The sequence below is a fragment of the Terrapene carolina genome, unplaced genomic scaffold (assembly GCF_002925995.2).
Source record: "Terrapene carolina triunguis isolate 2854851 unplaced genomic scaffold, T_m_triunguis-2.0 Scaffold132, whole genome shotgun sequence".
NCBI classification, from domain to species: Eukaryota; Metazoa; Chordata; order Testudines; family Emydidae; genus Terrapene; species Terrapene triunguis.
Window position 1 is genome coordinate 1,315,005 of NW_020664483.1, and position 13,986 is coordinate 1,328,990.

Sequence of the window (13,986 nt, forward strand, 5' to 3'; positions counted from 1 at the left end):
CCCCCCCCCCCCGTGCTCTCTGTTTCTTCCCCCACAAGCACTCTTTAGTCCCTTCCCTTCCCATTGTACCTGGTGAGCTCATGGCTTAATTACAACCCCTTTGTGAGTCCTGTGTTGGCTAATTCTTTGCACCTTTTTTGCTGTCAGATGCCCTCTCGTGGGCCTGGTGTTTTAGCCACATGTTGCATCAGGAACGTTTGTGCTGTAACCAGCTAAACTAATTCCCCAGTTGCTGTCCTCTTCTGGCATTGCATTCCCCGTCGCCCATCTGTGGTGGGCTATGGACAGGCCCCAGGTCCGCTGGGCGGATCTTTAGGAGTGTGAATGCATTCTTGTAGCCTGGTTCTGTTTGGGAGGTTAACAGCCAGCTTTCCACACTGCAGGGGGTGGGTTACCGAGTCAGATTGGCTGGGAAGAGGATATGACGTATGTAGTAGTTGGACAGTTGGGATGCTCCAGCCTTAGCTAGGTGCAGAGTTCTCCATTGTGAAGGAGAGGAAGTATCTCTGGGAGCCCTCATTTTAAGAGACATGGATCATGGATTATTGCTGGGGTGGTGTCTCCGTGACAGTCTGTGAAAGAGTGAAGCAGATATAGGCAATGTCTACACTATCCTGCGGTTCAGACTCTGGGGGTGTGAATAGTAGTGCCTGGTGCACCGAAGTACTGCGCTATAGCTCTTCTGTATGGATGCAGCAGGTGCCAATTAAAAGGTTCCTAGTTCACATTAATGTAGCCCTGTTTGAAGAGGACTATGTTAACGTGAACTGGGAACCTTTTAGTTTGCGCCCGCAAAGTTCATGCAGGGGATTTATTGGGCAGCACTTTGGTGCACAAGACACTGCTGTCTTCACCCCTGTAGTCTGAACATTGGGGCAGTGTAGCCAAGCCTACAGAAACCTGTGTCTAACTGAACGGAATTAAATCTTTTCCAAGCCCAGTGCAACTGAATATGCTCTCTCCTCGTTGTTCCAGGAGCCTCCAAAGTCTGCTAAAAGCACCACAAAGCCCAGCAGCGGCAGCAGTGGTGGGAAGGATGGTGGGGCAGAGAATTCAGAGGAGGTAAGGCATTCATCTTGCAAAGCATCACACCTGTACAACTCCTCTCTTTTGTATGGCATCTTTCTTTCAAATTGTCTCTTCAACAGCTTTGCTGAATAAGGAACTTAATGCGCTTAAACGTGGTACTTAATGTCAAAGGTAGAGAGAGGCAGTTGGAGGCAGGAAGGTAGTTGGAAAAGACAGAGGGTGAGAACTGAACCCTGTGGCATTCCATAGACATAGAGACTTGAAGGGGAGCGCAGTTAGATATGCCAGAGCCACCTATGCGGATGGGCTAGAATACAGTAGTGAAGCCTGCATTGAGAGCAAGGACAATGGAGAGGAGAAGCTATAGCTAGCAGAAAGAAGGAATCCTGAATGGAACAGAAGTTTCCTTGGCATGGTCCAAAATGTTATTGAGAGGCGAACTGAGTGGTAGAAGAGAGCTTGCAGTTTGCTTGGGAGGGAGAGGCAAGTGCAGGGATAAATTGACATCAGAGTTCCATTAAGCATGGGGAGAAAAGTGGTGGATTTGAGCGATACGGAGAAGGTACTAGAGGAAGTTTGAGTTTCTCACTATTGTAACACCCTGACTTTCAGCAGAGGAAGAGCTGACATATGCAAACACACATTCTATATTAAAAGTGCTACCCAGAGCACCCTGGGCGCTGATGCTGCCAAGAAAGACACATCTGGAGTAGTGTCAATACAGAGTAACTTGCTATAACAAATGATGTCGCATATTAACACACAGTTTTTCTGGAATTAGCAGGAACTCAGGCACATATGAATGTTTTGGTAAGATTGAGCTCATTCAGTGTTCAAACAGTGTGGTTGTCTTGGGCTCTGGAGATAGAGACCCAGCCTCCAGAAAGCATTTTACTCGCCATCTAAGGAGGCATGCTTATTTTTTCCATTAATTTAGTTTTTCAGGCAAGACTCTCCCCACTTCCATCTCAATCTAGTACAGTCCGATTAGGAGGCTGTGTGCTTAAGTCTTCGCTATGTGCTGTTCTTGAGAAATTGGAATGTGTTGCACTATAGCTCTAGCCTGGGAATTAGAGGTTATTGACTTGTTTAAAGTTAGAGAGGGGAGGAAGGGTAAAAAGTCAGCAATTCAGTGGGGCTGTGTATCATCAAAACAGAGTATTCATTTATAACCCCCCATCCCCAAAGATAAACACATTACATTTATAAACGGCCCAAGCAACATCTATACTGATAGTAGTTGCTCCTTCTGAAAACCCAGTGTTAGAGCTTATGCCTAAACGAAGGTGTAATTGAAACAGAGTCTGAAGCTGGAGTAGTTTGCCTTGGGGACTCCCGTTTAGTGATCCGTGGTCTCCGCTCCATTTTAGTCTCAGCCTCTTGGTCCCCACTCCTTTCCCATGCTGGATTTTCCCCTTTATTTGGTGTGTACGGTTTTAAAAACAATTTCCCACCTTAGTTCCTCCTGGCTAGATGGAAGCAAGGGGACACCACCACCAGCCACGTGAGTTAATCCTTTCCTCTTGTACGGCAGTCGTGATCCTTGGATCCCACAGCGCTGTACAGAAGAACCCAAGTCTCATGTCGTCAAACACAAAGGTGGCCAACAACAATCTGAAGCAACCAAATTAATATTGGGCAGTTCCCCAGTCAGGTTGGTGAGAAGCTGCAGTGCTGCATTCCAAGGACCAAGTGATGCAGTATGAGGGTATAAATAGCATCGCTCGCAAGCTTCCTTCAGTGACCCAAAATGGCAAATACTGTTGGTTGCTACGGAGGTAGAAGAAACCTAGAATGGTTTTTAAAAAAACAACAAAACAAACCCCAAGCCTGTTGAGGCAGAACGTCAGCTCTCCTTTGGCGATACGGCCAGGAGGAGGGAGAAGCCAGCTCTGCAGTGTGCTCCCTACTGTGGGTTTCTTCTCCTCCTTTCCCATTAGGGTTACCTGTAAGGCTCTGTTAAAGACTGTTTTTCCTCTTGTGCTCTCTCACCCTTAGCGGCAGACCGCTCTCTTATGGAATGGATGAGTACATCTCTTGACAAGTAACCTTTTTTTTTTTTTTTTTTTTTTTTTTTTTTTTTTTCCAGTAAATAAATTTTTTTTTTTTATTTCTCAGAAACATTCATACAGAACTATCAGCAGACATACTTGTAAGTCAGCAGTCCGTCACATGTTGTTACTACCTGAATATTTGGAGGATGGATTAGTTGGTGAATGGAACAAGAGATGTGCATTGTGTGTCATCCTTTTTGTGGAAGGCAGAAGGGAGCTTGGGTCAGTGAAGCGTCCATGAATGTGTTTGAGGGGTAAGGTATGTGGGCTGAAGTTGGACTGGATTTGAATGTTGCCCTAACTGGGGATTTCATAGTTTGTCACTGATTGGTTTGAGAGAGGTGAGGTTGCTCAGGTGCATTTCTTAAGAGAAGTTTTGTTTCCTTTGGGGGTTTTTTTGGCGGCGGGGGAGAATTTTCCTGTTTTGAAGTGATCAATAGACATTTAAATGAGTACTGTATAGAGCAAGAGGGCAACCCTGCTCCAGCACGTCTCCCTGTTCCCTCCCACCACATCGCAGGAAGACGCAGGCGTCTTTCAGCCAAACTTGCCTCTCAAACAGAGTTTCAGATTCTGCTTCCAGAACAAAGCATTTTCCCAACAGGCTAAGGCTCTCCGCAGAGAAGCCCTGCTCTGGCGGACTTTACAGGTGCAGCGGATTGGGACTTTTCTGGCAGGTCTACAGGAGGGTGAGGCAGGTGAGGGGCTGGCAGCAGGCTTGGGAACCTGCACTAAGCCCTTGGTTTCAGCACTTTGACGCCTGTGCTGTAAGCAAGTGGTGAATTCCGCTGTCGTGGACGAGCAAATAAAACTACCATGCAAGCCAATCATGGATCTATACTGGAGAAGGGAAACCTTGAAATCCATATGCGAGTGCAAAGACCCGCCAGCCCTTCAAAACATTCAGCAATGCCAGTGATGCGGGAAAGCAAAAGGATGCAGGATTAGTTCCTATAAGATGTACATTCATTTCTACCTGGTCAAGAGGTCACTGAGCTAAGGTGAAAGTATCAACGGTCAAGTGGCAGCAGCACTTAGTAGATAGGCACGGGGCTTGTAAGGTGCCTACTTTGCTCCGAAAGAGAAGTTACCAGTGCTAGGAGTCTCAGGAGTAAATCTGGGGAGATGGGGGAGAAAGGGACCTCTGGGGAAGTGGTTTCCTTTAGGGACTGGATGATGATGGGAGAAGGTGTCAGTGCAGATCTTGGGGGAGGAGATGCTGCTGCAAATCATTTCAGTATTAGCTGGGGGAATGAGGAGGAGGAGAGTTACTCATCTCTAGCCAGAGAGAGCCTGGGAGGGGCAGGTGAGGTGGGTGGGTGGAAGAGAATTAATGGCCTGGAAGCGGGAGGGAGGCTTGCCAGCGCATTGGAAGGAAGGCAGGATGGAGAAGTTGCTCTGCAGCCTGGAAAGCAGCTCGGGAGAGCCAGGGATGAGATTCCCAACTCATGGGGCTCAGGGACAGGCCTGTTGTTCTTTGAGTTGCTGTCTCATGCACTTCAGAGGCGTTTCTGTGGGACTTGTCACTGCAGTACACTGGGAAGTCTGCAGCTGATTGAACTAGGGTTGCTTCAGGTGTGGGAGGTGGATTTTAATAGAGGCAGTTGGCTAAAGGCAGTAGAAGAGACACTTGTATGTATCGGCTCCAGGGGCTGGAGAAGAAGAGTCAGCAAAGAAGGGGCTGACAGCAAATCTGGGCTGAAAAACTTGGTGAGCTTAGGAGCTTGAGAAAACTGTGAGGCAGGATTGCATACCAAGGGGTGAGGCAGCGGAGAGAGCATTCTGCCACAAATAGGAGTGGCTGGAGTATGTGAGAGCACGGAGAGGGGAGCCTGTGAGCTCAAGGGTGTGGCTGGGAGAATGACATGCAGGCTCTGGGAGTCCAGGATGAAGTGTAGTTCAAGGGCCTGGGGCTTATCCGTGGATACATGAAGGCCTCCCAGGGAGGAGGAGGAGAAGAGGAGGGAGGGTCTGGCTATGGGGAGGAAGAGTCTGTGAGAGTGGAGAACCCGAACTTAGCTTTGGTGGTGGCTGGCATGTCCTCTGGGCCTGAGCAAGGGGGCTGTGCCGGGAGGAGGTAGCTTCCACACTCACTGAGTCAAACGTTGACGTTCGTTTTTAAAGCAGCCTTCAGAGGGGAATAGTGTAGCGTAACAGCCTCCCTGAGCTGCCTTGCCTTGGTGTAGTGTGAAGGCATCTAAGTCTGTCTTATCCGGCTAGGAGATGAGTGCCCAGCCTCATTCTTCTCAGAGACCAGCCAGCGGCTGAGCAGTGTTAATCTGGAGAGAAGGGTTTTTAAGGTGGACATCTCTGTGCATTAAGTGACAAGCTTTCAGCTTCAGTGATCCATTTATGTCTGCTGCATTTTCAAGGCTAGAAACTCTTTAGAAGAAAATGCAGAATCGTCTTCTGAGTTTGCATTTCCCCCCCGTCCCCTGGCCCAGTCAGGAGTGGGTGGGGGACCCCGATGGGCTGGCTCTGCTGGCAAACCTGTGGGACAACAAACCTACACGGGTAGTGCGTGATGAGAGTAAGAAGTCCGCCTGGTGCTGATTTCCACTAAAATCTTTCAGAGCACAGCCGTGTGAAGGAATAACTATCAGCCCCGCATCCCCAGCCTGAGCTGGGAGTGCACAGCGCCCCTCCCTGCGCAGAGAGGAGTTCTGTGTGTTCTCAGGATGTCTCTGTTGGACTTTTCTCCAGCCAGCAAATCTTCGCTATTCTTTTGACTCCCCAGCTGTTGAAACCTTACGCAGTGCTTCCCTCCCTCTACAGCAGCTATTCAAGGCTCTTCAAAAGCAGGAGTCGTAAAGTAGCAAGGCCCTTCCCAGACTCCTAATGAAGTGACTACAGCCAGACCCTGTTCGTATGCAGCGTGCTCTCTGAGCTGGCAGAGTTCCCTGTCGCCTCTCCAGGTGAGAAGGGGGGACCAGGAGACGGGAGAGCCCGTCAGTTTCAGATGTCTTTTGAAAGTACTGTATTGTTTCCTGCCCTGCTTCCCGCAGAGTGTTTCCAGGGTTAAGGCCATTTGGGTTCCTCCTTGTTTCTGGCTGTAACGTCTCTCCCTCAGGCTGGCCCGTCCTGTGGACTGTCTGCCTTTTCTTCTGCCCTGTGCGAAGGGCATAGACTAGCTTGGAGAGCTCCCTTCTTTGTAAGTTCCTTAGCGGTGTTTGAACAAACCTGTCGGTTGCTAAGGCTATTCCGAGGGCTGGATAGTCACGGGGAGAACTGAACTTTGGGACTCTAGGAAGTGTCCAGTGGGAATCCTGCCAAATGGACTCAGTGGCCTAAGGCATCAAATGAGAGATCAATATTCAGGAATAGCCTCGTACTAGAATAGCCTCACATCCCCAATAGCTTCATAGCACCTCCTGCTAGTGCCTCATCTCCGACCTTCATTACGTGGGCCAGCTCACCCCCCCACAGGCAAACAAGCAGCCGCTGAGACAGCTACAGCAATGGCCTATGTGGAAATCTGTTAGGAAAGTAACATTTCTGCTGACTTGAAACGTGATTTAGCAGGTCGGAGTGATGGGGACGTGCTGGTGTCTTGTGAGCAGCCACTGGCCCAAATGAGCATCCTGCTCAGTAATTGTTTCCCTGCCCACTCACCCCGTGTGTCCGCTATGACGCTCCTGCACCACTGAGTGCCTGGGAAGGCCTCTTTGGCGAGACCTCTGTTCTGTGCCCTCTTCCTTGCTAAACGGCTCAGCCTTTCCTTGCTGATCACCTCCTGCGCCTTGCGTGGATCATCTCTTCTCCGCTGCTGGCTTGCCTCTGCCCTGCAACACACTGGCATTGTCAGGAAGTCCAGCCAGCTTGTGCTGTGTGCCCGCCTGGCATCCGTCCCTCCCTCAGGCTCAATCTTCAAGGGGCTCTCTAGCCTTTAATCCTCTGGCATGTCCCCTGCACCCTTCCCTTCTGTTACTCCCACCGCCTCCCACACCCATTCCTCCCTCTCTCGTAGGATTTGTTTTCTTGAGCAGTCAACTGTGCCCTGGTCTCCAAACCTTCCTTTGACCTGTTTACCTCTGTGCAAGCCAGCTGTACTCCCCCTCCAGCACCTCACCTCCCTCCTCCCCTTTGCGCCAAGCTTCTGGAGGGTGCAGCTGGTTCCTGTCTCTGCAATTGTTCTTTCAGGGTCTCCTTTTGGCTACTTCTCCGCCATGTCTCTCTTCCTTCTACATCTTATTCCTAGGACTTCATCCCCTATAGGGGAAGGGAGGTCAGTGACCGCCTTTGACCCGATGACTTTCAGATTTTCCTTGTTCAGCCTTGCATCCAAGTGCCTCCAAAATGTCTCCCTTGATGTCCCGCTGTTAGCTCTTCTTCTTTCCCCTTGTCCCTTCTCCAGCACTCAGCACTTCCTCTGTCACCCACCTCTCCTCTCCCTGTATCTAGGTTGCCAGCCCTCACTCAGGAATCTCTCCTAAAACCCATCCTTTCCAGCCTGGTTATAAGAGCCTTCGTGCTCTGGTCATCTCCCACTTCTGTTACTGTGCCTGCTCTCCACCTACATTGCTGACGTCCCACTGCTCTAGTCATGTCAATCCCCCACCTCCCTCAGTTTCCTTTCTCCTTCCACGCAAACTCGTGGTCCGTATTCTGCACAACTCCACCTAGTCCTGCGTCTGCTCTCATTTCCTCCTGCGTCGTTGCTCCCCGCAAACTTCTTGGGTACCTGCCCCCTTTGTATCCTCCCTTCTCCTGGCTGAGCTGTGGAAATGGGGTATCCTCGCTCTTCTCTTTGCTCTTTCTTCCAGGCTATCCCTCCCAGTGCCAAGTGCACCCCTCTAAAACTCACTCTTGAAAGGTCTTTTGACATTAATCCACCAAAGAAACAAGTCCAAAAAAGCCTTGCCATGCCGTTTCTGAGCTGAGCCTTTCTCTGCATGGACATCTGCATGCTCTGCTGTGTGAGAGCTGCTTGGACAGTTGTGCTCCGGGCATCGCCAGGCAGCCCTCAATGTACGAGAGTCCAGTGGCAAGTCACAGCAGGCCTGTGCTCATTGCGTAGCTGTCCCAGGCAGACCAGTCTCCAGGGTGGAGTTCCAAAGCCTGGTTTCCTGTTCTGTGTCGATTTCAGGAATCCTGTATTTTCCATCCCTTGCTCCCACGCACGCAGACTTTAACTTCAGTGTGGAAAGAGGTTAATGGTGGGGTGCCCCACATCCAGCCTGGCCTGCCTCACACCCTCTGCCCTTGAGTCTCCGTGTTGGGCAGCACCTCTGGGCATCAGGGAGGGGGTGGCTTACTAGGGGCTCGGGGGACAGGGCTCACAGGAGAGGCAGAAGTGGTGTGATGGAGGTTTGGTGGGGTGGAGGAGTGATGGGCTGAGGCTTGCATAGCAGCTCCTCATCCTGGCGCATCCTCTGGTGCTATTGCATGTGATGGAGTGCTAGGTAAATACAATGACCTAGGACCTCCCTAGGCGGGGAGCTGGAACAATGTGTATAGTGACGGTGCCGAGAGCCATTGAACCAAACTGTAAACCCTGGATATGATGGAAACCGCTGCTAGCCAGGGGGTGCTGCAGCACCCCCAGTTCCTGCAGTTATGTCCCTAGGCGCTTCCAGCAGGCCCTAGAGGAGTAGGGGGCGGAAGATGGAGAGGGGAGTACAGCTGGCTTGCACAGAGGAAGACTCTCAGCTGCAAGGCCGGCCGTGGAAGAAGGCACAACGAGCGAGGCTGCGGAAGAGAGCGGTGTCTGAGATGAGGCAGGGTCGGGCAGAGCGATGGAAGGGAGGCTGAGTAGGCAATGACCGCACAGCATGGAGGAATGGCTGCTGGAATGGGGGTGGGGGGCAGTTACTTCGCTCTCACAACAAAGGAGCAGAGCAAAGCGGGTTTTAGACTGACCCAGTATCCATCCCTTTCTGTCTCTGGAGCATTCACCTTGGTATCCAGGGTGCTCTGTGCCACCTTTGGGGCTCCTTCTCCAAGTCCCTTCACACAGTCTCCCCAGCTACCATCTCATGGTTCTCAGGAGTTCCCTGTGCTGTCATGCACACAGGACTCTGACAATGGCTGTGTGGTTGCTGCTGGTGGCACAGAAAGTTCTCGTTCCCCCTCTCTGACAAGATACAAGCGACATAAACCTAGGCTGTGAGCTCTGCAGCAGAGACTGCTATCCCGTGGCATGTCTGGACACACCCAGCGAGTGAGTTTTACTTTGCACGGGTGCTGTAAGTACAACAGACTGGACGGGAGGGACGCAGGGGTTTGTAGGATGTGCTCAGGAGCAGGGGCATCAGAGAAAGCTCAGTGCTCGAATTACGGGGGGCCTGGTCTGGCTTTGCAATGTTTAGGGGCTACCTTACTTGTTTCTTATTCAAAGGCACAGGTGGCTGGGAGGTGTTTTGGCCACCCTCTCACAGGCGTTCCCAGTAAAGTGCTCAGCGGCACAGCCACACAACCGTCTTCCATTTACCGCACGTCACACCCTGTGCCTCTCCCCCCGGAGCGGGCGCTACCAGAGCCAGGCCGGTGACTCAGGCTGGGCAGGGCTGAGTGGCTGTTGTGGGTGGAGGTGGGAGTGGGACGCAGAGGAGCTGGAGTGGCCACTGCAGTGCCTGGGATTGGGCCAGGGAGAAAGTAGGAACTGCCGTGAACGGGCTGAGACTTGAGAGCAGCAGCATCTGGGGAGAGAGACACGAATGGCCAGGACCCCTCTTCCCAGCCTGGACCCGGCTGGTCCCATCGCTCCCCATGCAGGGCACCTACCCTTCCCCCTTCTATCCCTGACACCCCGATCTCCCCCCGCTCCCCATGCAGAGCACCCACCCTGCCCCCTTCTAGCCCTGACACCCCGACCTCACCATGCCCCTTCTAGCCCTGACACCCTGACCTCCCCCGCTCCCCATGCAGAGCACCCACCCCACCCCCTTCTAGCCCTGACACCCTGACCTCCCCCCGCTCCCCATGCAGAGCACCCACCCCGCCCCCCTCTATCCCTGACCCCCAACTGCCCCTGCTCCCTATGCAGAGCACCCACTCTGACGCCCCCTCCTCTCCCTGGGGTGGAATTGTTTGGCCCCCCTCGAGTGGAGCCCTGTCATCCTGCAGGGGTCCAATCCCTGTCTGTGCCCTCCCTCCTCCTGGCTCGCCTGGGCTGGGGTCAGTCTGGGAGGGTGTGGGGTGGCGAGCCCAGTGTTGGGAGCAAGGCAATGAGGGAAAGCACCCCACAAACAGCTGTAGGGGCTGCCAGACGGGTTGCTTTTATGCAGTTAGGGCATCAGCATAAGAACCTGAGGTTAGGGTCGGAGTGAAATCAGAGGCATACAGAGGGCCTGATGCTGACACAAGTAGTCCTTACCCACCCAGTCCCCTCCCTGCAGTCAGTGGCAATACTCGGGTGAGGAAGAGTTTTCAGGATTGGGCTCAGGAACAGGAAAATGGGGAAAACACATTCCAGGGTCAGGTGAGGGTAAATGAGGGCAGAATCTGGACCACAGTGGGACAGATTGTCCAAAAAGAAAAGCTCTTAAATGAAGTAGCCAGAGTCCCATTGAGAGCTCCTGGGTTCTGAGCTCTTTGGAAAAACTGGTCCCTTCCCTTAGGTGCTTCAATAGTAGGGGTTGGGCACTGGCTCTTGGAAAATCTGGGCCAGAGTGTGCATCAGGGTGGGAAACCCATTGCACTCATCGACGTTTGTTTTGTGACCTAAAAAATGTGGACACTTCAGAACGGAAATAACCCACACCCTGCTGGATGGTGAGGGGATGAGTTACAGAAGTGTATGGAAGCAGGGAGAGGAGACAGAAGAAAGTTAGTTATTAATGACAAGTCAAGTTTGATAAAATGCAGGGGGTAGCATGATTTGGTTTCTGGCTCCTCCTCCCCCTGCAGTTTACACTGCTAACTTGGATTTTACTGCTGGAAGTGTACAAAGGAATGTCCGAAAGAGGCATCCTCCAGATGGTGAATACTGCCGAAATTAATCACCGACTGTAGCTCTGCCTCCAGTTCAGTATGGGGCAGCTTTAACGCTTTATTTTCTAAATGAATTCAGAATAGATTAATTGGAAAAGTAGGACATGCTCCACTTTAAAATTAGACATGGAAATGTTAAGGGAAAAAGCAGCACGCCAAGATTAGAATTACCGACTGAATGCTCCCAGCGGCCGATAGCAAGAGGGACATTCAACGCAGATGGACACAAACTTGCTGTAGTTGCCAGGCATACATGGCATGATTGCTGGACCCTGCTCTGAGTTATTGTCTAGGCCCCCCTGTTTTTTCCCCATAATTCGAGCTGCTAGATTTTCTTCCGTTCAAGAAGAGGCTGACAGTGTCTCGTCTTGGTAAACAACCTGTGAAACTATAGCCCACCACATGCTTGTGGATCAGGTTGCTAGAGCTGAGATCTGGGGCTCTGGGTTGTCCTATTCTCTTCTTGATCTCCCCTGTCAGGTCCAGCAGCAGCAGCAGCAGCCGCCACCACCGACTTCAAATAAGCGCCCCAGTAACAGCACCCCCCCGCCAACGCAGCTGAATAAGATCAAGTACTCCGGAGGACCCCAGATTGTAAAGAAGGAGCGACGGCACAGCTCCTCCCGCTTCAACCTGACCAAAAACAGGGAACTGCAAAAGCTCCCTGCCCTCAAAGGTAAGGACATGGCAGGTTTGGGGGTGCATATGTCTAAGTCTCAGGGCTGCCTGGCTCACTGGAAACCTTCTCGAGGCAGAACAGCTGCAGTTTCAGCGGTCACTTTGGAGACAGCCCAGCAATAGTCATGCTAGCCTTGATGCCTGCAGTGCCATAGTGAAAGGAGCTGCCACTTCCTCAGCCGTTGGGGGCTGAGAGCTTCCAGTGCGGCGCTACAACGGAGGATCCAGGGTTCCTTGCCCATTGCTGTCTGGCTGCAGCTGTGTCACAGGGTCCTTATGCTGCCCCAGTCCCCCTCTGGTGATAGGGTAGCTTGTTGTTTGTATTCTCTTAGGCCCCTCCCTGTGCTAGGCGCTGCACAAACACAGAACAAAAAGACAGTCCCTGCCCCAGGACCAGAGACGACAAATGGGTGTAGACAGATGGGAAGTACAAGCAAACAATGAGACAATACTGGTCGGTGTGATAGGCAGAAGCTGAGCCCTGCAACCACAGTATGAGTCCTCCCGTTCAGAGGAAGCAGAAGGAACCCCGTGAGTGTTCTGCCAGACGGATAGGGTCTCCAGCAGGTCCAGCCACAGCCCTCTCTTTAGCATCAGTGTGTGCCCTCAGGCTTCTCCCAGGAGTTTAGAGCACTTCCCCTTGCTACTAGGGGTTTACAGAGCTCCTCCCCTTGACTGTGGGGCTTAGCTACATTCCCCCTCCAAAGGTGGTGCAGCTGAGGAGTAGGAGAGTCTAGGTTCTACCTCTACCCTGGGGTCCAGACCTGGGCCCCTGTGCAGCAAAGGGGCCATTCACTCCAGCCTCCACATTCTACTTGATTGTTCCTCCAGAGCTGCTTCCCAGCCTGGCTCACCCGCTTTCTCAGCTCCCTCTCAACTGGGAACCCCAGTGTAGATCCCACCCAGACCACAGTGACTATCTCTTGCGCACCCCTCACCCTGCAGCGGGCTGTTGTACTCTCCAGATCTCCCTGCTTATTGGGGAGCAGGGACCTGCCTTCTATTTCCTGCTTGCTGCCTCGCTCGCAGCCACTAGTCATATGTTCTGAGAAGAACACAGACGCAGGGAAGAGGGGAGTTCAGTTCACCCCGTGACATGGCACGATCACGGGCCGTGTCTATGTTGCAATCCCAGGGGGTGATTGTGGCTTGAGTGGACATACTGAGCTGGCTTTAATCTAGCTAGCTCGGGGACCAGAGCAGCCAAGTCGTGGCAGTACGTGCTTCAGCATAGGCTGGCCAAGCCTGCCAGAACCCTGGTAATTAGTCATGGGGATAGCCCGTGGCAGTCCCGCAGCTAGCTAGATTTAAAGCTAGCTCGGTGTGTCTACATGAGTTGCAGTCATGCCCCTTGATAACCGTATAGGCATATCCTAAGAGGAGGTGAAAGCTACACAGACTGTGGTAGATGAGAGCCCGCATGTGGACACTCTTATTCCATTTAAGAGAGCCTTTTTTCAGTTTAAATTACGTTGCTTGGGAAGCCACTCATATACCAGAATAAGTGTGTGTGTGTGTGTAACTAGATCTGTATAACTGGTAACACTTTCCAGTGTAGACCGAGCCTTCGTCTGTCTGCCTGCCTCAGTTCCCCACCTGTATAATGGGGATAACAGCACTTCCCTGCCTCCCATGAGGATAAATACAGTACATACTGAGGCTCTTGGAACTACAGTAGTGGAGGCTGTGTAAGTACCGTAGATAGATGTTCTGCCTGGGAGTTGTTAGCACAGAGGTGAAACGTGCTTTGCTGTCCCTGCCAGATGCTCCCGCTCATGAACGAGAAGAGCTCTTCATACAGAAGCTGCGACAATGCTGTGTTCTCTTCGACTTCATCTCCGACCCACTCAGTGACTTGAAGTTCAAGGAGGTGAAGCGAGCTGGTCTCAATGAGATGGTGGAGTACATCACGCATAACCGGGATGTCGTCACCGAGGCCATCTACCCTGAAGCTGTCATCATGGTAGGACTAGCAGGACTATGGCCGGTTTTCTGTGATCGCCCCCCAGCAGGTGCCAGGGCAGTCAGGACTGGAAGAGGCTTCTGTCTGCATGCCTAGAAATTGGACGTAGTGAGAGATATAAATGGGGGCAGCTGGAGAGAGGAAGAATAACTTGCTCAGGAGGAACATGACCATGACATCTTTGGACCCTTATTAGCCATCCAGAGAATGACTGGGGTGTGTGGGTGGAGGGTGGGGGTATAGGAGGGGTATAGAGCCGCCAAAGGTGTTTGTCTGCAGCACAGACAGCACTGGAGGTGTTTGACGTCAGCATGGCGGCTGTAACCCTTT

At 52.0% G+C, this 13,986-nt stretch overlaps 1 protein-coding gene across 1 annotated transcript in view; it reads left to right on the forward strand.

Moving 5' to 3' along the window:
* Positions 1-537: 537 nt before the first annotated feature.
* The window catches only part of PPP2R5D (protein phosphatase 2 regulatory subunit B'delta), a 42,442-nt gene continuing 28,993 nt past the window's right edge, over positions 538-13,986 (forward strand). Inside the window, exons 1-4 of the mRNA XM_026653246.2 lie at positions 538-570; positions 976-1,062; positions 11,496-11,691; positions 13,457-13,656. Of these exons, the coding sequence (XP_026509031.2) occupies positions 538-570; positions 976-1,062; positions 11,496-11,691; positions 13,457-13,656 (516 nt within the window). The remainder of the gene's footprint in view (positions 571-975; positions 1,063-11,495; positions 11,692-13,456; positions 13,657-13,986) is intronic.